The 22143-nt window shown below is 34.9% G+C and overlaps 1 protein-coding gene across 8 annotated transcripts in view; it reads left to right on the top strand.

The window, feature by feature from the left end:
- The first annotated feature begins 7434 nt into the window (after window positions 1-7434).
- The window catches only part of Dhod (dihydroorotate dehydrogenase 2), a 70894-nt gene continuing 56185 nt past the window's right edge, over window positions 7435-22143 (top strand). For 3 of the 8 annotated variants that reach the window (XM_081758902.1, XM_081758898.1, XM_081758895.1), the window contains exons 1-2: window positions 7669-7822; window positions 21393-21621. In XM_081758902.1, coding sequence (XP_081615028.1) covers window positions 21601-21621 — 21 coding nt within the window. In that variant the 5' untranslated portion in view covers window positions 7669-7822; window positions 21393-21600. The other 5 variants (XM_081758896.1, XM_081758899.1, XM_081758901.1 and 2 more) reach the window with 5 other exon arrangements.

Below are 22143 nucleotides of genomic sequence, written 5' to 3'. Positions count from 1 at the left end.
AAGTACAAACTTATGAAAATACTTAAGAACGATATATATACTGTATATATATTCATATTCAAATACTTTATTTTTTATTATATATATTTACATTTTTATTATATATACAATCTTTTTTAAAATTTACAATAGTTTTTAAAATTACATTCCTGCATTTTATTTCCACATCCCGTACAATTATCAAAAGATTAATCATATAAGGTACATAATACTAAAAAGTATGTCTGTTCTATGTAAGTTAAAGAAAGAATACGCATACTTCTTGTCCTCTAAAATACAGTATCTATTAACGTTATGCAATTAATGAAGGTACGATATTTTGCTCTTTTAAAAAAATCGTATAAAATTCATTACATTAATAAAAAATAACTGATATTTTAAAAAGGACATATACATATAGATATAGATTTGATTATCAAATCTAACTTTTTCCACGTATACTTATGATGTCAACTGAGATTGATAGAAAGAGAAGTGAAAGTAAACGAGTGCAGGAAAACGTAACCTGTTTCGGCAACAACAACAAAGGTAAGTAAACTTTCTACATTCACACGAACACGAATATAAACGAGGCATCAAACAGAAAAATGGCATTAGTGCGTGGTGTAAAGGGCGGTGCTTTTTTTTGCGTTTTTAACATGTCCTCAATTTTTTATCCTGTAATATCAGTCATGATTTTTTGCAATAGTGCATAGGCATATAAAATTACTTTGTAGCATAAGCAGCGATTTTTGGCAGTTTGTCCTCTTGAGATATTAGCCTAAAAATGACATCAAAATCCCAAACTTCAACTTTCGAACCCCTATAAATCTACAGCCCCAGTAGTATCATAGCTGTGGATATTTCTGCAGACTCTTTACATGCAATAGTATTCAGCACAAAATTTATGAACCCCCCACATTATGCCATTCCAAAATACAGCCAATTTAAAAGTTTAATTTTCTGCAGTTTTTTCTTGTGATTTCATGTATTGGTTTGCAACCCTGCATATTTATTTAGACGCAAAAGTTTATATTCTCTGTGTACCTCAGTCTTTCCTCTAAACATTCGTTTTTTGTTTGGTGTTCGTCTGATACGTACGTCCTGAGCAACTGTAGTTTTCGTAAACACTTGCAAATGCAAAAATTGGCACTCCACTGACAACAAAGATGGCCGCCATTCAGAAACACTTGTAGATACAACAATGTTAATGATGTTATTGACCTTGTGATACAGAAGGTTCGTGGCACTCAAATTTTTATCATTTTCGGAAATACTCGAGCAGCTATTTTCATCATTTTTGGACCACTTTGGATGGATTGATCCTTCGATAAACATCTCATAGACTACAGCTGACGGATAATTATTGAAAGTGAATAATCTATATATCAAAATGCTAAGTTTATATGTTTGTAGTCAAGAGAAGTTAATATGTTTGTGGTCAATTCTTTTGACAGTGAGTTCTCGGGAACCATAGGCTCTAGAAAGATGCCGTTTTCACTGATCGATTGCAAATTTTGCATAGGTTGTTCAGTTTTAATTGAATAGTTTTTTAAAATAGCTGTTGTTTCTTTATTACATTTTAGGGATACACTGGAAGTGTTGAAATTTAAAGAAAGTAAAGCATCATACCTTACGAGTTATACATTCCAACAACACACATTTGTATACGGGGTTAGTGTATATATATATATATATATATATATATATATATATATATATATATATATATATATATATATATATATCTGGCGTTTGTTTCATAGTCAAATGATAATGAAAAATGAAGGATAACCATTTCTCCAGTTTAAGATGAATATTTATTGTTTGCAGTATTTTGTCCAATTAACACCATATATCACTGACATTATAATTAATTGTGTGTGTAATGCATTTGTTTATTACATACTGCATGCAAGAAGAAAGAAAATACTGATCATATACGAATTAGAAACTCAAACCGAAAGTAGGCTCAAATATTGTAAATGGTGCGAGATATTGAAAAATAATCGAAAAACTGTATAGTTCCCCTTGCCCCTTTTATCAAGATGTTTTTCACATGTGTCTGTAAAGGACATGTACATATGTAGTGAGGAATGGCAAAGAGATTCATTCTCATATGTGAATGATGCGCTGTGTAGAGAGCGCACGCTCAGCTAGTGATGACAGTGAAGTTTTGTCCTCTTTTATTGGGAATTTAACATGGGGCTATGTGCACGAAGGTTATTCGTGCTAGCCACTAGACCATTCGACTTTCAGTTCATCCCTGCCTTCTACGAGAGATTCTTGTCGTGGGTAGAAGCGCGCTTTACTACTTATCGTACTTTCTTTTATCTATATAAGAAACCATTGTATGCAGTATCGTATAAAAATATGCGATTACGCACTCTATCTCTGCTGGGCAAACGCAGACATCGACTGCAGGATACCTGCGAGAAAGGAAGAATAAAAATACATTTTTGGCGAATTTGGGCGGCATTTCTTTTCTTGATGTTTCCAAGTATTAAAAGTGCCTGAATAAATATTGTAAGGGATATTTTATATAAATGTTTTACATATATTTTTGAATTTAAATATTGAATTCGTGTTTTAGTGGAAATTCCAATTATAATGGCAGAGCTAAAATAAACAATAGCAGCTAAATTAATATATATTTCGAAATTTTATATCTATGATAAACTATGATTAGAAGAGGAAAATGTCCTGATCGCTGAGGCAAGTCTATTTGAGATATTAGAAGACAATAGTCCTTGATTGTGAGTTTAATTTTGTCAAAAAAAAAAAAAAAGGAATTTTGTAGCCATAATATGTGTGCTAAACTGTTTTCCGGCAGATTTATTTTTGTATTTTCCAATTACTCGCACCAAGTTAACCTAAACCTTCATTTAAAAAGTAATATTTCGTCATAACGTAAAAATTAATTGAATGTCAAGTAGAGGAAAATGTGTAGCTTGTTCATTATAGCTTTTGAAATATTTATAATATTAATTAAACAAAATTGTCCAAAACACTACTTTCTATTACTAATACCTACACGGGTAGACAAAAAATCTAAAAACACTTCACACAGGACACGTAAGTTCGGCCCTCCACTGTACAACACGTTTTGCGGTTGCCGATCGTTTTTGTTTTCAATGTGTCATCTGGACCTTCCTCTTCCGTCAGCAGTAACCAGTTCACCTGCGAGTGTCGTTGTGTGAAACTGGTGCGGTAAAATGGGCGATCTGACAGAATTTCAAAGAGGCATGATCGTTGGTGCCCGTCTGGCTGGAGCTTCAGTGGCAACAGTGGCGAACATTGTGGGGGTATCGAAAGGCACTGTGTTCAATGTTACGAGGGCATACACAATTCATGGGCAAACGACGTCTGCGAAGCACAACAGTGGTCGAAAGACAATCCTGTCAGATAGGGACCGGAGGGCATTAAAACGGATTAAAACGGATTGTAGTAGCTAAAAAGAAGACCACTGCAATGAAAATTACGTCTGAACTCAATTCCGGCCTAGAGAACCCAGTTTCATCGAAAACAGTGCGACGGGAACTTCATAAAATGAAAATTCATGGCAGGGCCACTATCACCAAAACCCTGGTCACAGCAGTAAATGCGAAGAGGCATATCCAGTTGTGCAAGGACCACAAGGCGTGGACTCATAAGCAGTAGAAACATGTAATGTAGTCCGATGAATCGACCTTCACCTTGTTTCCAACAACCGGTCGTGTTTACGTATGGAGAACACCATCGCAGGCCTATGATACAGACTGTCTGCTCCCAACTGTAAAGCATGAGGTGGTTCTGTTACAGTATGGGCAGTGATATCGTGGTTTTTGCAGGTCCCATCATAGCCCTGCATTGAATGATGAATGCTAAGGCGTATGAGGCAATTTTGGGGGACCAGGTTCTACCGATGACAAAAAATATTGTTCTCTAATGGTGATGGCATCTACCAAGATGATTTGGTACCCTGTCACGTTGCAAAAACGATGAAATCATGGTTTGAGGAGCATGACAAGGAGCTATCACACCTCCTCTGGGTCCCACAATCACCAGATCTGAACATCATTGAGCCATTGTGGCCTGAGTTAGAAAGGCGTGCTCGTTCTCGTTACACTCCACCAGCATCCCTTAAGGAACTGTATCATGTTTTGGAGGAACAATGGCACAAAATTCCACACATCACGATTCAGGAGCTGTATACGTCCATTCCACTTGGGACCCAAGCTGTTTTGAACGCAAAAGGAGGCCTCACACCATACTAGGTATGATTTTCAGACTTTTGCAAACGATTTAGATTTTTTGTCCACCTCTGTATATAATAGTTTCGGCAATATAACATCGCCTTCATTAGCCAAGTTATGAAAGATAAATCCAAGGTAATATTTGTGCGTCCAATATACTATGTTTCTGTCGGACGCTATTTTCTAATGCTACTGGGTGCGATCTAATATATCCCTGTTTGTGTGCCATTTTGTAACATTAAAGGGTTCAGTTCAATGTATTCCTGTTCTTAAATCATAGATAGCACTTAAAAAATCACTACACATTAATTCACAATTTAGATCATAAATTGGAATTATATATATATATATATATATATATATATATATATATATATATATATATATATATATATATATATATATATATATATATATATATATATATTGACATATGAATTTGATTGATCTTGCCGTATTAATACACTTCTTGTAATAGTCATAAAATTATTTGTCGTAAATCACAGGCGGACGGTTGATAGATTTAGAGGCACTGTTCCATTAGCGCTTATGCTTTCACTTCTACAAATATAATTTAGATGAATTTTCTGTGTTCCTTCGCATTCCAAATAATGTACTCTTGCTTTCCGGAAAATGATTGGCACACCACTATGTATCGTAAGTTACATACTTTTGTTTCATTTTTCTTTTCGTGACTGTATAAATTAAATATTGTTTTTCACAGTATCACTACAACTCATCTAGAGCATATTGATGCTAATGAATTGCCATTTGTAGTTTTAGTTTCTCTGCCTACTTGAAGGACGCAATATACAAGCTTCATAGTCTATTGACTGTTGGTCACATCGGTACTGCAGATTGACTGAATCTTGCTTCTACCTACAACTTGTCTTGTCATGCTTCTATCAAAGATAAATTCCCTATTACTGTCGCGAACTGAATACCTGAACATGTTATGTAATTGTTAAATTTAACACCACATCACTATTTTGATTATGATTTCACCAGTTGAAAGGCGTTGTTGATGTTCTTTCTTTTGTTACTAGCAAACAAGGAGAAGGAAAAGTGTCTAGCACAAGCTTGGACGAGACCAACAGCTTTCACTGTCAATTGTATATGTATGTACATTTGACAATAACGAAGTCCCAGGATTTTTTAATGCGAGAAGTGACCAGAAAGTTTTTATAATGTGTATCTTACGATCATGGTTAATAGAATAACAACTTAAACATCTAGAAATTGAAAGAAGGACATGCCCACACTTCCATTCACTTTATACAACCATCTGTACAAAACGTAAATCTTTTATTAGGTACAAAATGTTTTTTTAAATTAATAAGTGCTTGTCAGATAGTTCCCAAACAATGCGCATACTTGCTCTTTTTTTTTACCTGTAGTGTTGTTTACAGGCAACATTCAAACCTGCCCATCTGTAGTGTTGTTTACTCTTTTAATTCTTTCCTTAAAATCATAACTGACCATAAGTCAACAAAGTTCTTCATATTTCCTAAGACTAAGTAAAAAACTCATCAAGTTCAATACCATCTCTGTCATTGGCTATGAATTTATTCGAGTGTTCCTTAAAGTCTTCAGTCTGAGCTTTCACTGTGAGCTGAATATACTATTTCTTCGCGTTCTCAGCCACTTGTCCAGATATCCTCTTGGCACCATGCAATTCTTCTAGAACAGCGTCTACCCTTTTGAGCGCAAAAAAAAAATTAGTTTCAACAACTATATTAGAGAACACAGACTCCCTCAATATCATCATTGAGAACACCACATTTTGCATCCAGTAACAGTAAAGAAATCAACCCTATTTCATAAATTCAGTAATTGAACAATGGAACTAAATCGATTTTTTCCTGACTTTCCTTAACCAATCTATCATTTCCCTCACTTCGCCTGATACATTTTTTAGTTCCCTGACCTTTTCCTAACTTTCACTTATTTTCCAGAATGTGGACACCCTGGTAAAGGTTTTGTATGTATTACTGTTTCATAGAAAAAACGGTGCCATATGTTTGCCGTTGCTTGAGTACGTATTGGTTATTTGTCTTCCTGTGGAGTTAAGAAAGCTATAGGAATTGCGTTTTAATTGCAATTCAATGCAATTAATATTGCAATTGCATACTTCTTTATGTTATAGCATATATTTGTAGTACTTACTGTATTTCATTTTCTAAGAGTAAAGACATTCATTTAATGGCATATGTGAAATTAAAACTATAAGTTGTTCATTAATTCACAGTTTCAATATAACTTCTGCAAAACAAGCGTCATTATTCATTACTATGATTAATATTATCCTTTCTATTTATTTGTTTTGCAAATTTATTAAACAATCTGATCACACAATTTTCCAGACAGAATTTTAAGATGTTCATGAGCAAGAACTCAAATCTCTTCTTACACTTTCGTTGTTTTAGAGTATAAAGGACTAGTACCTACTAGAGACCTGCACGGGCCGGGCCTGGCCCGAAGCCCGGCCCGGCCCGCGGGCCGGCCTTGGGCGGGCCGACTCTATTATTTCTTTGGGCCGGGCCGGGCTTGGGCGGGCCGATACTGATTTTTTTTCAGGTCGGGCCGGGCTAGGGCCGATTAATTGCAATTCTTTAATAATTATTGACATTCGTTAAACGATAATTAGAATAAAGGCAAACGTTGAAGAAGTGTGCCCGTGAAAAATGTTACAAAATGAAACTTCGAAAATTTATCGGGCCCGGGCCGGGCTTGGGCCAAGAATTTTAAAAAACTTATCGGGCCAGGCCGGGCTCGGGCCGAAAATCTGCAAAACGTTTCGGGCCCGGGCTGGGCCGGGCCGACGTACATTCGGGCTGGATTGGGCTCGGGCTGAAAAATTCGGCCCGTGCAGGTCTCTAGTACCTTCCTGTATTGCTCTCATGTATTTACTTAATAAAATAGAAATACGATATGCGGCATTTTAAGTGAAAAAAGATAGTATCCTATTAGTTATACAACGTTTCATCAAACAGTGTTAGAAACAACCAGGAAATCTAACATTGATATACTTAGGTACAATTGTTCATATCATGTCTTCCCCCCCTTTTAACGTCCAACCGCCGCCACTGCGGAAGTGTGTATATGTTGTGCTTTCACTTTCTGTGGATATTGTCACTCTTGTATTGATCTTCCGGTAAGTCTTTACTTTGACTCCAACTGTGACTTTAATCGGTTCTTATAGGTTCAGTTACTTCTTGGAACTGTAGTAACATTGTGGCCCTTGTACTTATAGTATAATTCTTAACATCGTATATTACTTTCACTGTGTTAGTAATTGTAATCGGATCACATGAATCGGTTGAAGTCACTGTTTGGCTCAAAGTAAAAATTTGCCGATCTTCCATAATGTATCTGGTGAAAGCAATTTTATTGCTATAGGTATTATTTATATTTATTTGGTGTTTGGTTAGTTTTATTAATAGAGTGGAAAATTATGAGAGTTCCCAAGAAATATTTTTAGGTTATTATTGCAACATTGGCTGTAGCGCAAGCATATGTTTGGTGAAGGTAGGAAACCAAAATAACAGAAGAAAAAGTATTTTGAATTAATTCAAAATATAAGCAAAGACATGCCACTAACTATACGTGTACGTATTTTATGTTTGCTCATTTCTAGATTTCATTTCATCTGAGTAAATGTTCTTGATTATTTCGTCCAATATTCATATTAGGCTTTAGGTTAGTTTATGATTGGCCGAATGTTTTAGCGCGTAAGAAGGAATATGTTTAAAATCCAGTAATTTAGGGATAGTAATTGCATTGGTACTTCACATACAAGATATGTTTTTTGTACATAGCAACACTCAAATTCTTAAACCGATATTTATATTTTGTAGCCCCAATTCCATCTTTGTTAGCCGAGAAATTCATTGATTTTACGTGCTATTTTCATGTTAATTGTTGCAAGATAATATTTTTGTACGATGTGTATTGTCATAGATAAAAGCGTGCACATTTACTCGTGGCACACCACTGGAAATAATTGTTGAAACATTATAATTCTTTCACTAATGTTTTTATTGTTCTCCAAAACCTTTGCGCTGAACGACATTACATTAACCCTGTTTAGCATAAATAAAATTCAAGGTGACCATCAGGAAGTAATTTTTAAAAGATTACAATTGTTTTGGGGTTAAATTCCAAAGTTGGGCGTCCGTTTCCAGCAAAATTTTTAAAATTTACAGGAAAGATAAGGATAATTTGATCGTTTGTGTGCTTGATAATGTATAAGAGTCTCGAAAAATATGTTTATTTCTTATATATAAGCGGTTATAAACATGGGACTATACGGCGAGCGGAGGGAACTACTTGGCGCAAGGTAACCGAATAGTTGCACTGTGGGAAAGAAACGAGCATTTATGTTATCAACATGGTGAATGTACAAGGGCAATAAACTAACAGTTTTAACATTTGTGAAGGAATGCGTTGATAACGAGCAAAATCTTTTAAAAGTTTGTGAAGGGCACGGATTAATGAACCTAATAACAAATTGCAGAAAGTGTGGAAAGGAGATAACAGCTAAAAAACGTGGCGAAAGCGGACGCCCAACTTCGGAATAAATGCCTTGTTTTGCGATTTGGATATAAATACGGTGTCCGGGTGTATGGCAAAAACTGCAGTGCATAAAACTAACCTGTGCTAGGTGGCCACTACAAAGCACGAATGCTATCTAACCGGGTCAGCGAAGCTGGTAGGGTATGTCTGTCCGGGGGAAGGTGTCCGAAGGAAGCAGGCGCGTCAGCGACGATCGTATATGCATAAGCGAGTGTAGTGAAAACAAACTGGTTTTGGCACTTGTGATGGTTTCATACTAGTAACGTACCACTTGTAAACGTAAAATACAACTTTTGTACACTGTGCAGAAATATACTGCCGGTGGAAAATAATATTATATACAGTCATCTTTTATGCACTAACTTATTTTATCCGTAGTAAAGCACTTGTAATGGTTTAACACTAGTAACTCTACACTTATAAAACTAAAATACAACTGTATTACTTTGTATTTATTACTGTCGCCTGTAGAAATGTGTTTCTTATGAATATGTCTTTTCATGCAAAGTATTGAATTTTACCTATACATTTTCCAGAATGTGATGTACCAAAACTAAACCAGCACTGATAAAAACATCTTTTGTAGACAAATAGTTTGTACCTGTGTGTGTTTGGGGTGGGTGTAAAATTTTGTTTTATGCAAACGTCTGATAAAGGAAAACTAGATCAGCTTAACAACATGCGTCATGATTTTGTCTCAGCAAGCTTTTTCTTTGCAATTAAGATTTATGTTTTACATAGATACTAATGATAGCGGATGTGTGTGGGCTTGCGGTCATACGAGCTGGCCAGGGTGTCTATTAGTCACGAATGTCACGAAAAAGTCATGAAATTAGAAAACGGTCATGAAAATCAAGAAGTCACGAAATTTTTGGGTCACGAATTTTTTTATCTGTACAAACAAGCACAAACTGGAAAATTTGGTTCTATAAAACGTCAAAATTCATCACCAAAAATATCTATGATCGGCTTTACACGCTACCAAATCGCAAGCAAAGCACGCTTCTATCGCATGCATAAAAATTCGACCTAATTCGCACTCAAATTTGCTCTTGAGAATGGTACGCAGTTTCATGTTTGGTAAAGGAAAAGTCACGAATTTTCATTTTGGAATTTTATTAGACACCCTGCTGGCGGATTATTGAGTGTAGGTTATCTAGTAAGCAGAGAATTTTCTACTTATGAGATGTGGTTTTACCCTACCGTTAATATTGTGGTTGGGATGATGCGGTGTGACACCACAATTATTGTTAATCTCGATGAGAGGAACAGAACAGTATAAAATTTTTCGCATTTTGAGTTTCGGAACTTCATATAATCGTTGTTTACCAATGAGCTAAGAACATTCCCACAATGCCCCAGATGACCCGGATGTAATATAAAATTTTCCTGAGACATCCTTATTTATCCTATGATCATTGTTCGTACATCATTCCCTTCAGAATATAACATACTTTTAAACGATACCACTTACATATCTCCATTATATACACTCATGTCCAAAATTATTGTCGTATGTCTATAAATATGTTGTTGTAGGATTATAATTTGATAACTAATTCGCCCTGTATTTCTTATAATGTTAGCATCTGTGTAATCAGCTAGTACATGTATGTATCAAATTTCATGTCAAAAGAGCAGTAATAAGAACAATAAAAAGAAAATAAAACTTTCTTGTCCATTTAGCAAAGTTTTGTTTTACTCATTCTAATTTTCGTATTTATAATTCTTTTCCTATGAAATTTACCACAAATATACATTTCCCGATTATACACATAGTATCAATATTAAAGTTACCCTGCAAAATTATTATCAAATTATATTCTTACAAGAAGACAGTTATAGATATGCGACAATCATTTTGGACAAGAGTGTGACCCCCTCTTTCCCCCTGAGGTGGGAAAATTGTTGTTGTTGAGTTGATTTTAGTTTAGCGTCCCTTTCAGCAGCGAGGCTATATGAGACGTGGACCTACTGATTAACGTGGAATCCGAACCACATGAGCTCCCGCCGGGAATCAAACCCGGGTCTCCCACGCCAAAGGCGCGTACGCTAACCGCTTAGCCACGGAGGAGCTCACAGGTGGGAAAATCGTGAAAAAATGGATTATTTGTTTTAAAAATATTCCTTCTTTGTACTTTTTTGCCCCTCGTGTTTTAACGCAGAGATCTGAAACCAATCTGAAAAATACTAAGGGTTGTACTAAATGTGTACAAAATTTCAATCTTCTAGGTTCAAAAGTAAACCTGCCAAAAATAATATCTTTACAATATTCCAGATTCCCCTATAAAAAAGGATCTCAGGTAAAAATTCCCTGAGACATCCCCATTTACACTAGGATCATGGTTCGTACATCATTCTTTTTAGAAGAGAACAGTCTTTCAAACGGTAGCATTCACATGTCTCCATCATGTATCTGAGGAGGGAAACTCGCGAAAAAAGGGATCTTTGTTAAAAAGTTTTTTTTTTTAACCTTTCTGTCTCTCTGGACCCTCTGTTTTATCGCAGAAATCTGAAAAGAATCTAGAAAATATTAAGGGGTGCATTGAAGTTTGTGTGAAAAATTTCAATCTTCTAGGTGCAAAAGTAAGACCTGCAAAAAGTAATAAAAAGGTCATAATAATTATTTTTTTTTAGTTATGACGTCATCATACTCTACGTCTCGACACAGAAAGGCGTGAAAGCATATGTAACGTGTTCTACAATGCCTACAGGCTTGAGAAAAAAAAGAGAAAGTTTTATTGGTACTTTTTTAAATCGAATAATGAAGATTCTAGCCTATCAGCGAAAAACAGATGATATAATTTAAGAGTTAAGTGTTCACTTCAAAAGAGGGGCAACTGCCCCTCTTGCCCCCCCCCCTAATCGCCGCCCATGCTTGAGACCTGTGTGAGTTAATCGAGCAATAATGTCCCGATACCTTGCTTGCATCAATGGCAATAACACTTTACAGATGACACGAAAAGCTGGCGCGTTGGCGTTGAAGGGTTAAACGAGAAATACTAACCGAAGCATTCAAAAAACCACTAATTTTATTTTACAGTCTCTTAGAACATACCTTAAGGTTCAATTTTTTAAAAAAGAGCGGCAAGGTAATTGATCCGCCTCACAGCGATAGTGCGTACTATGTAAAATTAGAAATTTACACAAAGAATTAACTGTTTTGAAGTGCAAGGGTGCATTTTTCACCCTTAATGTACAGCAATCTTGATGGTGTACAGACTTGCATAAACCTCGGGTAGAAATTTCCAAGTGATACATTGCTTACATACTAAGATATGAATTTTTGTATTAAGCTCTACGAAATATTAGATGGCATCGAGAACGACCGGGATGCCTGAAATTCTGAAACTTTGGTCTCGTATTTCTCACAAACTATTAGGATTTCGGAAGAAAAATTTTACAGGTCTTCATACCATGGTAGTGTTAACAAGTACACGAAGTTTCATTAAAATCTGAATTGGTGGGTGACATGGCCTGGGTGATTTGACGTGGAATGAGCCGTCTGTAAGGAGTGACGCAGTGGGAAAGGCTGAGCCCTCGCTGAATTTTTAAGGATGTAGGATTTAGATTTCTGGACTTTCGGCATCTAAGGCCATTTAGCCCGTCACATTTGAGGGATGACGTTCTTCGGAGAAAGGGAATGAAGAAAGTGGCCTGGGTCCTATAAGTTAAGCATCACCCCTGGTGTGACTGAGGAAAACCCAGGAAAACTTCATTCAGGGTGGCTGGCCTGGAAAAGCGTTTTACACTTTTTCGACCGAGTGCCCCAACCGGAAATCGAACTCGGGACCGCTCCGCTGAAACTTTTTAAGTTGTTTTTGGTATACATATATGTAAAGAACTCAAGTCAGCCCCCGCCCCAAACATAATCTCGGGTTCCCCGTGTCGTAATGTTCGGGCTGCAAGCCTGCTATCGTGCCAATAGGTACTTTTTTCGCCAATTGTTCTTTCTCAATAGCCAGTGTTAGCTTGTGGGTAGGATGTCTACTGATGCTGGAAATACTTGAATTATACTGGAATTTAATTTTGATGCTGGAAATACTGGAATTTTGATCCACATACTGAAAAAATAATGAATCATGAATCCTCTTAGAAACAATTTTGTATCCATTGAGATTGTAAATTTTTCCAAAGCAAGAGTTGTATGCATTTTGTAATTAGACATTTAAGGCAATGGGTGGAGTGGAAGGTTGTGAGGGGAGGCCCTTTTAAAAATGTTAAAATATCATTGTATTTAAAAAAATCAAGGCTAAGTTTATTAAAAATAAACTATTCTTTTGATGGTAAAACAATTACAAACCTGAAATCATCAAGAGTGTGATTATTTCTAAAGAACTTTTAAAACATCATTATATTAGGTATTGGAATTTTGCTGATAATTATACTGAATATACTGGAAATATACTGGAATTTTGGAAATGAAACTCAATAGACACCCTGGTGGGGCATAAAAATTAGAAGGGGGTGGTATCGTGGCTCAGTGGTGTAACACTCACCTCTGGTGCGACGAATCGCTGGTGAATCCCAGGCCAAGCGAGTTTATGATGGACAACGTTGTGTTTGTAGATTTTCTCTTGAGTTCTTCCGTTACTTGTCACATATCTTTCTGTTGATTCACAAGTCAATCACTTTCATTAATTGCATGTTTCTAGCGTACCGGTATAGGGTATAACTGTAAGATTTCATTTTATTATTATTATTATTATTATTATTTCATTTTATGTAAGATGGAATACTATTTTATTTTCGGTGCAGTTTGGTAATAGGGGTTCACGTAGGAATTTATGACATATATCCTTGCTTTTTTGACAAAATCATATGTTACTATCGTATTTGTATGCAACGTTGCATTCCTTTGTGCCAGTTCATTTTCAGAGTGCATAATGTTTTTGCTATAAGTGTAGCGTTTTCTTAGCAGAATTTGACACAAACCGCCAAAAATAATTGCTTTCCATATTTATTATGATGCTACACACCAATTGTGTGGAGATTTACAGTATCTCTTTATGAGAAGATTACAACTACTGTGAAATCTACGTTATGTAGCAACTAAAAGTAAGATTGCTATCTATTCCAGTGTCGCATCATGAGTTAATGCAGCATATTCACTTTTTACTGATTGAATATTTGTATGCCTTAAACAATGGTTTCTTTATGTCGGATTCCGTTGTGCTCATCGTTTATTTTCATTTATCAGTTTCTCCAATACTAGTTGCTGTATAGATATGTCTCTCACATATATATTTTATTTACTCAATACTGTATTAGAAACTTTGCCGGTAAATGTTACAAATAAGTGGGCCCCTATTATTCATCAGCATATCATGTATATAACCTTGGCGGGTGCAGAAACGATTATTCAACATCTACCCTCACATTATAGGTAGTTGTCCTCCTCCAAGAAAGTTGAATTACATAATTATACCCTGGGCTCAGAATTTCGTAGAAATGTCTTTCTGGGAGCGTGTAGACTAGCTAGGAAAGGGTTAGGTTGTGTTGAGTTCGAAGTTGGGTGTGAAAGATATGACAATTAAGAATTTGAAAAAGAATATCATACCAAATTAGTTCAATAAGTAGCACTTATCGTAGAATAATAAATAGCTTATCCCTCATAAACAACCCCAATCTCACCAAATTCTGTGTCTTCCCCAGCAGGATAACTTGCTAATAATGTGTTCTTTGTCACTTCATTAAACTGGATACGTTAGGCTGCCCACTCACTACACTCAGTTTTCACTAAAATACTGTGAAATATTAAAGTTCAAGATATTTCTCTCGCTCTCAACCTGTAATTTTCCCGAATAATTTTCAAAGAAGAAGCATAACTTCACGCATTGAAGATTGATACGAAGGTGCCTTTTCTACGAGAAAGTTGATGATTCATAGCAGTTGGATTAATAGATTCCTGAAATACATCTTATTTTATAAAGAGAGCAACATATAGGAAACCACAACCGTAATTTCCTGCTGAATTGTTTTCTTGTAATTTCGGAAGAGTCTTGTTGTCTATTCTCTTTAAGAGTGCTCCGTAGGTAGAAATATATTAGAATAAGATCAGGAGATCTTTGTAGCCATAACTTCCAATTAGAAGAGCAACAAAATTTAAAGAAGAGAATTTCAAATTAAGAAAATGAAACGTGATACATGAACTCCACATTAAAAATAATTGGACACGTGAAGGCAGTGGAAGAAAAGGTTTAAAATGTATTCAAAACATAGAGTATCTCCCGAGTCCCTCATGTTCGGAAATGAAACTTAGTATATAACCTCATTGTAACCATGTGCTCCAGCGTTTTAGAAAATTTCCCTTTTAAGTCCCCCTAGAAGGGGAAGGAAATTTCGATGTTATTGTCAGTATAGAAAAGTAACATCGATCTTGTCTGTTTTATCATCACAGGAAAATGGGTAAACCGTTTGCAATAAATTTTTGAGCATAGCGCTTGACTCGATTTGGATTTTTAATCTTGTTACTTTGACCAAAATGCATTAAAAGAAAAAAAAAAATCTCACTAGCTCTTCAAGTTAGGCAAGTGGAACTCGGTTTCCAGATTTTTTTTTTTCGAAAATTCTGTCTCTGATAGAGAAACATTTTTGTAATAAAGGGATGGCTATTTCGTTGTTTCTTTTTAAAGTAATGTTGTGTTGAGACTTATAATTCATTCTTACTCAAACAAGTGAAAGAAACACAGTATCAGGGTGGAAAAAATCATGATTTTTTTTTAGTCATTTTTGTTGATTTTTTTTTATTTAAATCAAATCTTTCTCCTCATATAATACAAGTCGCGAACTGAAGAAAAAACATTACGAATTGGTGTTAAATATTAATTATGCCACTTAAGTGAAAGTATTAGGGTTTAATTTTGAATTAATGCCCAATCGTTAACCTATTTCAATCCCAAACAATGTTTCTTAAGAATTAAGGAAAAAACATTCAGAAACGTTTATCAACATGACAGTTTTCTATTCACGAAAGTTAATGATATTTGGCAGGGGCATATTAAAAAAAAATCGGAACTAGCTAGTAGCACGAGATACATATTAAGTACATACATTTCGCCTAATTTTAACTAACTCTATGGCCTATAGAACCCGGAGGTTCAATGCCGTGTTTACAAAAACTGTCCATTGACTTCTATCCTTAGCAGGGTTGGCAAAAAACATGGTTTTTATTGAAAAAACCAAAAAACCCGGTTGTTTTGATTTAAATGATTTGCTCTGTGTATTTATATTACCTATGGACATAAACAAGTTTGTTTCGCCTTGGCATTATTATGCAACACCAGGATTATGCTGGAAGACGTCACATAAGCTTAAAGCGGAATCCAAACCGCTTCTCGGCTTACATCCAAGAGAAATTGTCTATTTGGACACGAAACCGGAACTAATTGGCCACAAATGCGACGAGTCTGCCGACACTCACGAAGCACTCCTGATAAAAATACGTTGTACTGATCTTTACATAATTGTTAATATAATTATCAAGAGTCATTTCAGAAGAACAAAAAAATTAACATTTGCATAAATGAAACCGTTATACAGAATTATATATAAATCGGGAAACTCCCGCCTTAGCCATTGGAAAAATATTGTTATTACTTTAAATGCAAACAACTGCGCCGACTTTCCAAAATTTATGTGGGTGCGTATCAATGGCGGGACGTGTTAGTCTGTATGTTTTGAAGGAAGTTTCAATGTTTGATTGACTTATTTTTAGTTAAAATCTTTTATGAACACTGTTACAAAAAGCTGTGCTGTGATAAAGTAAAATATACCGGTAGTATAAGGATAAGTTGTGGCTGGCCTAGCTCAGTCGGTAACACGGCTGACTTAAACGCAAGAGAAACGGGTTCAAACCCTTGTCCAAACTAAAAATCTTGTGGGTGCCGGAGCACCCAAGTAGTTGGCAAGCATGAATGCAAAGCAATAACGGGAAAATGTCGTTATTGCTTTGTATGTAATTTTAAGGTCAAGGTATCATAACCAGTACGCTAAAACTGAGGTATTAAATTACAAATTTAGTATCTAGAAATCATTCAATAAAATTAAAACAAAAGTCCAGTCCAAGCTAATGTTGGAAGCTACATAGGCAGTCGATAAATTTTGCCAATTTTTTTATCAATATATTTAACAACCTTGGGTTCTTTATATAACAACAGGCATTCAGGCATACAATTTATTTTGTTTCGTATGTTTAAGCTTAATATCCTCATGTAATACCGAGGTAAGAAGAAAACTTTCGCTGAAAGTGACATCCGAACCGCTACTTGGTTTACACTTGAAAGAAGGGCTGTGGTTCGACCGAGAATTGAACATTGGACGCCTTGATTAAAGGGTGAAAAAGAGATAAAACTAATGCAGATGATTTGATATGTGGAAACGTCACCATGAAATTCAGACGATGTAAAGCATTTTTCGTTTTTTTTTTTGTTTTTTTTTTTGGGTGGGGTTTAAACCAGTTGGTTTTAACCAACCAACCCTGATCCTTAGCCAACTGGATCCAGTTTCTACTTTGTATACCTATTTCTGCGAGATCCATCTTAATATTGTCCTCCCATCTGCGCCTAGGTCTTTCTAATGGTCGTTTTCCGATTGGTCTTCCAGTTAAGACTTTGAAAGTGTTCCTACTTTCTTCCATCCTGGCTACATGACCTGCCCGTCTGTGTCTCCTAGACTTGATTACCCTAACAATGATTGGTAAACCGTATAAATTATGTAGTTCCTTGTTACGAAGTTTTCACCATTCCCGTTCCTCTTGGGTTCGAATATTCGTCTCAGGATCTTGTTCTCAAATACTTTCAGTCTATACTCTTCCCTCATAGTAGTTGCGACCATACAGAGCAACGGTCATTATTATCGTTTTATATATTTTAAGCTTCAAATTCCTCGACAGAATTCGTGACGACCAGAGATTTTGAACTGAATAATAACACGAATTCCCTGCTTTTAGTCGACATTTAATTTCTTCGTAAATATCGTTTTCGTCTGTTAATATTGATCCTAGATATTTGAAAGTATCCACTTTATCAAAAGTATTATTCGATATTTTAACGCATCCAAAATGTATTTAGTACATAAATTTCGCCTAAAGTTTTAAAATCGGATTTTAAGGGATCGTGCCCCTCTAAATACACCCCTATTATCTGGAAACAAACAAACAGACGTGAATACAAAAGAATTTTTGTCTTAAATGTCCATGGTGATTTCTCCGTTGGAATAGTTAACGATTTAAAAACCTTATGTTACGAAGAGAAGAAAGCAGGATTCACCAATTACCCGTTCAAAACGGGATATTCCCTAATCATTCCTCTGCATGATACTCGTTTTCATACTGTGCTTACATATATTTGAGTCTCGTTGTATTATCATAATTATCTTCTATAATCGTAATAACAGAACAGAAACGGAATTTTACTTATTTTCACTTTAAAATAATTTATTTCGGAATTTGATTTAAATCAACGATTTTTATTTAAAAAATCAAGTGATTTAAATCTTGATTAAAATCGTGATTTAAATCAATCCACCCTGCACAGTATAATATCTCCGCAATATGAAATGAATCGATTTACGCTTGAACAACGTTGGGGAATATTGAAAACTTATTTCTAAAGTGAATATTGTGTTTTGAAACAGTGCGAAGTTTGAAAAGAAAGTTCGGTCAACATAGTACACCCACCGCACCTACTGTACCGCAGGTTTGTGCAGAAAGTTTGTGGGATTGGCATGTTAAGTGATAACAAGAGGTATCCTTCTGTGCGTCTAATGCACTCAGTCCAGAATATTGCTACTGTGTCGACAAAAATGTGCACTTCAACCTGAGAACCTCAACTCGCAACAGATCGCAGCAACTGAACATTAGTCGCACAAGCCTGAGGCGATTTCTGCATAAGATCTGGGACTATTTAGTTACAAGGTCCAACTTACTCAGAAATTGAAGGAAAATAACATTTTTAAAAATTTTTTTTCGTTATGGCTTCTATGTTTGGAATTTAGAGAAGCTTGAAGTAGATGTCGATTTCACTTACAAAATCAACTTTTCGAATAAGAACCTATTTTCATCTCGGCGGCTATACCAACAAGCAAACTTGCCGTATTTGGAGCTCGGAAAACCCATAAGTCGTCATTGAGAAGTCAATACGTCCTCAGCGTATGACTGGTGTGATTGTGGAGCGGCAGCGTTAATTGCTCCCTTTTTTTTTCGAAGATGAAGATAGTAACAACGTTATGATTAACGGAGTACTCTACAAAAGCATGTTTACCAATTTCTTCTTTTGCAGCAATTTACGTGGGCGAGCTTTTGGTCCAGCAGTATGGCACAGTGTTCCACACAAGCCGTCTTACAATCGTTCTTTTGCACACTAAGTTCAATAATCGTGTCATCAGCCATTTCTTTGATATTGCGTGACCTCCGCGAAACTGCGATTTGGCACCATTAGATTTTTGTGGAGTGCCGTTAAAGGTCGATGTTACTCTGATAATACAGAAACGATTTAGGCACTTAAGCACAATATTGATGGAGCTGTTCTAGAAATAGCGCTACAAACCATCGAACATAAAGTTCAAAATTGGATTGAAAGGATGGGCTACTGCCAAGTGAGTCGAGGCAGCCATTTAATTGAAATTATATCCATATCGCAAGATGTATTCTTTCCAATAAAGCAACAATGTTGAACGATATTGGACGGTGTTCCTTTGCTACCATATTTCAAAGAAACAAGCCGATGGCTAACCATTTATTTTAATTTCCTATTCATAAAATGACGAAAGTGAGACTCGATTGAATCGTTTAAAATGATAGTTGGTTTGACCTGGGTACTTGTCATTAGCTCTACACGTAAATTCAAATATGTATTCTGAGGGGACGAGATAGATTTTTCGCAAAAAATAATGACCGCACTGTTTGAAAGGATTTAAAAAAAAGATAATTAGCATTTGGGTCGATTTGGCTTTCTATCTATTTCGATTTAAATACTCATCCTAAGAGGTTTAAAAGAGGGTTGAAAAATAAGTTCTTTTATACTTGCCAAAAATGTGTTGTTCCCGTGCTAAAAACCAACGTTTCAGGTAGTCGTTAATACTGTAAATAGGAAGAAAAATGATAAATATATTTGATAAAAAAAAAGACATTCTTGATTAAAAACATCTTACTATTAAAAGATCTTTCTTATTTTAGTATTATTTTTTTAATACTGAATGAGTGTAACTTGAAATCAAACTACTTACAAACAATTCATGCTGATATGCAAATTTACCTTGAATATTTTTACAATTTTAAAGTAAAAGATACTGATATTCATTATGAGAAAGTTACGATGAAAGTCGTGTAAAAGAATTCTCTCTCTCTCTCTCTCTCTCTCTCTCTCTCTATATATATATATATATATATATATATATATATATATATATAATTTTTAGAAACGATACAATTTGATGTGGAACTCAGTGCAAAATTTGTGCAGCTTGCAGAACGGTAGCATATTCTGTATATTTTATTTTGGTTCTTTACTGATGAAGATGTTTAAAAAGAAATACGTACTAAGACGATTATAATTATCTTTCGTCAAATTATTGTGAAGTGAATTATGACTGCCCACTCTTATATGTTGGGAGAAAAATAATGTGCTGCTACTGAGCAACTGTGACGTGTGAGAAATACCTTGGAAAAAAATAACATAAATATCAAGAAAATCCCAATCTTTTTTTTTTTTTTTTTTTTATTCTAACATCACATAATAAACGAAACCTAAAATATCCGTAGTTTACCAGTTGAAAAAGAGATATAGTTTAAATTGTATTCCATTTTTTAAAAGAAAATCAATGGTTCAGTGGTACAGCATTCATCTCGGGTGCAAGAGATCCTTGATTCGATCCCAGCTCGCGCCAAGTGAGCTTTGTGCTGGACAAACGCCGTGTGTGTGCGTTTTTTCGGGGTTCTCTTACTTTCTTCATTCCATCACTTCATTCATTTCTCATCGTCACCGTCTCCTTTAGCCTAGCCGACATAATTGTAGGAAGTAAAACTTAAATATTTCATTTCATTTTATTTAAGAAAATCCAGTACAATTATTTAAATAAAAAAGTCAATTTAAAAAATCAATAAAAGTATTTAAAAAAAAATTTTTCTACCTGCTCATCTGTAATGTGCCCTGGAAATCCCAAAAGGATTTTCAAATTCCTAGTATAATTTCAGTAAAACCAACCTTGTTACTTTGAACGGCTGATCAGTAATGAAGAGCTTCGGGTTCATAAATATTGTTGTACATTTTATTAGATTTGGTCCTTTTACCATACGAAACACTAGAATAAGCAACAAATTAATGAAATTTTAGTTATCACTAATTTACAACTAGGAGTACCAACACAAACGCAATCCACTATGTACTCTTTAACATGTGTTTCATACAGTATGAAACAATTGACTTCACTCGACTATGATGTGTCAGCTGGGAACAATACAGATGAGTGTTAGGTAATCTTAACAACATGTGCCAGATTGTATTTGTGCTAAAGTACATGTAATAGTAGCTTGAAAGTTCGTAGATTTTTTAGATGTGAATCAGATTATTATTCTTAGTTTTATTATTTTTTTTACCTATGCAGGAACACAAGTATTTGTTGGTATAAAGTCCTCAAATGACTAAGGAAGCACTTCGAGATAATTTGTGCAGACAAATAAACTTATAATTGAGTCTAAGGCAACAGCATAAGATATGCTGATGTTATCAGTCAAAAATGCAAATGACTGTTATCGCATATATATATAGTAGAGGTTTATTTATATAAATTGAAGTTATAAAATACCTCAGTTATGACCACTTCTAATTTCAAGGTAAGTATATATATTTGTCGATGCTCCCATTCGTGTATTATGCGAACCTCCAAATGATTCAAGAAAGGTAAAAAGTTCTTGAAACGGATTTCATTAAATATTTACTGTCTGTTTTGTGTAATGTAAAGTATTATATAAAGTACGAAAATAATATTCAGTCAATGTGTAACAAAACAGCCGTAGCGATTGGTGACAAGTAATAACTTACTATGGATTTTACATAATTGATAGGTAATTGTCAAATAATTTAATAATACTATTAAAATGATTTGAATATTTTTCCTTATATTGTTCAAATATTCAATTAATTTTATTATTATTATTATTATTATTATTATTATTATTATTATTATTATTATTATTATTATTAACGTAGGACAAATCATCATCAAAAAACTCAATGTTAATTATTTTTGCTTTGGACTTGTTTTTATTATTTTTTTATTTTTGAGCTGAGTTGGTTTTGTAAAAGGATGGATGAGTTTATAAATGATTCAATAAACAGATTGACTCTATACTGTA

The sequence above is a fragment of the Thermobia domestica genome, chromosome 5 (genome assembly GCF_964235325.1).
Source record: "Thermobia domestica chromosome 5, izTheDome1.hap1.1, whole genome shotgun sequence".
NCBI classification, from domain to species: Eukaryota; Metazoa; Arthropoda; class Insecta; order Zygentoma; family Lepismatidae; genus Thermobia; species Thermobia domestica.
The sequence above is the reverse complement of the archived record's forward strand: the minus strand, read 5'-3'. Positions and strand labels throughout refer to the sequence as shown.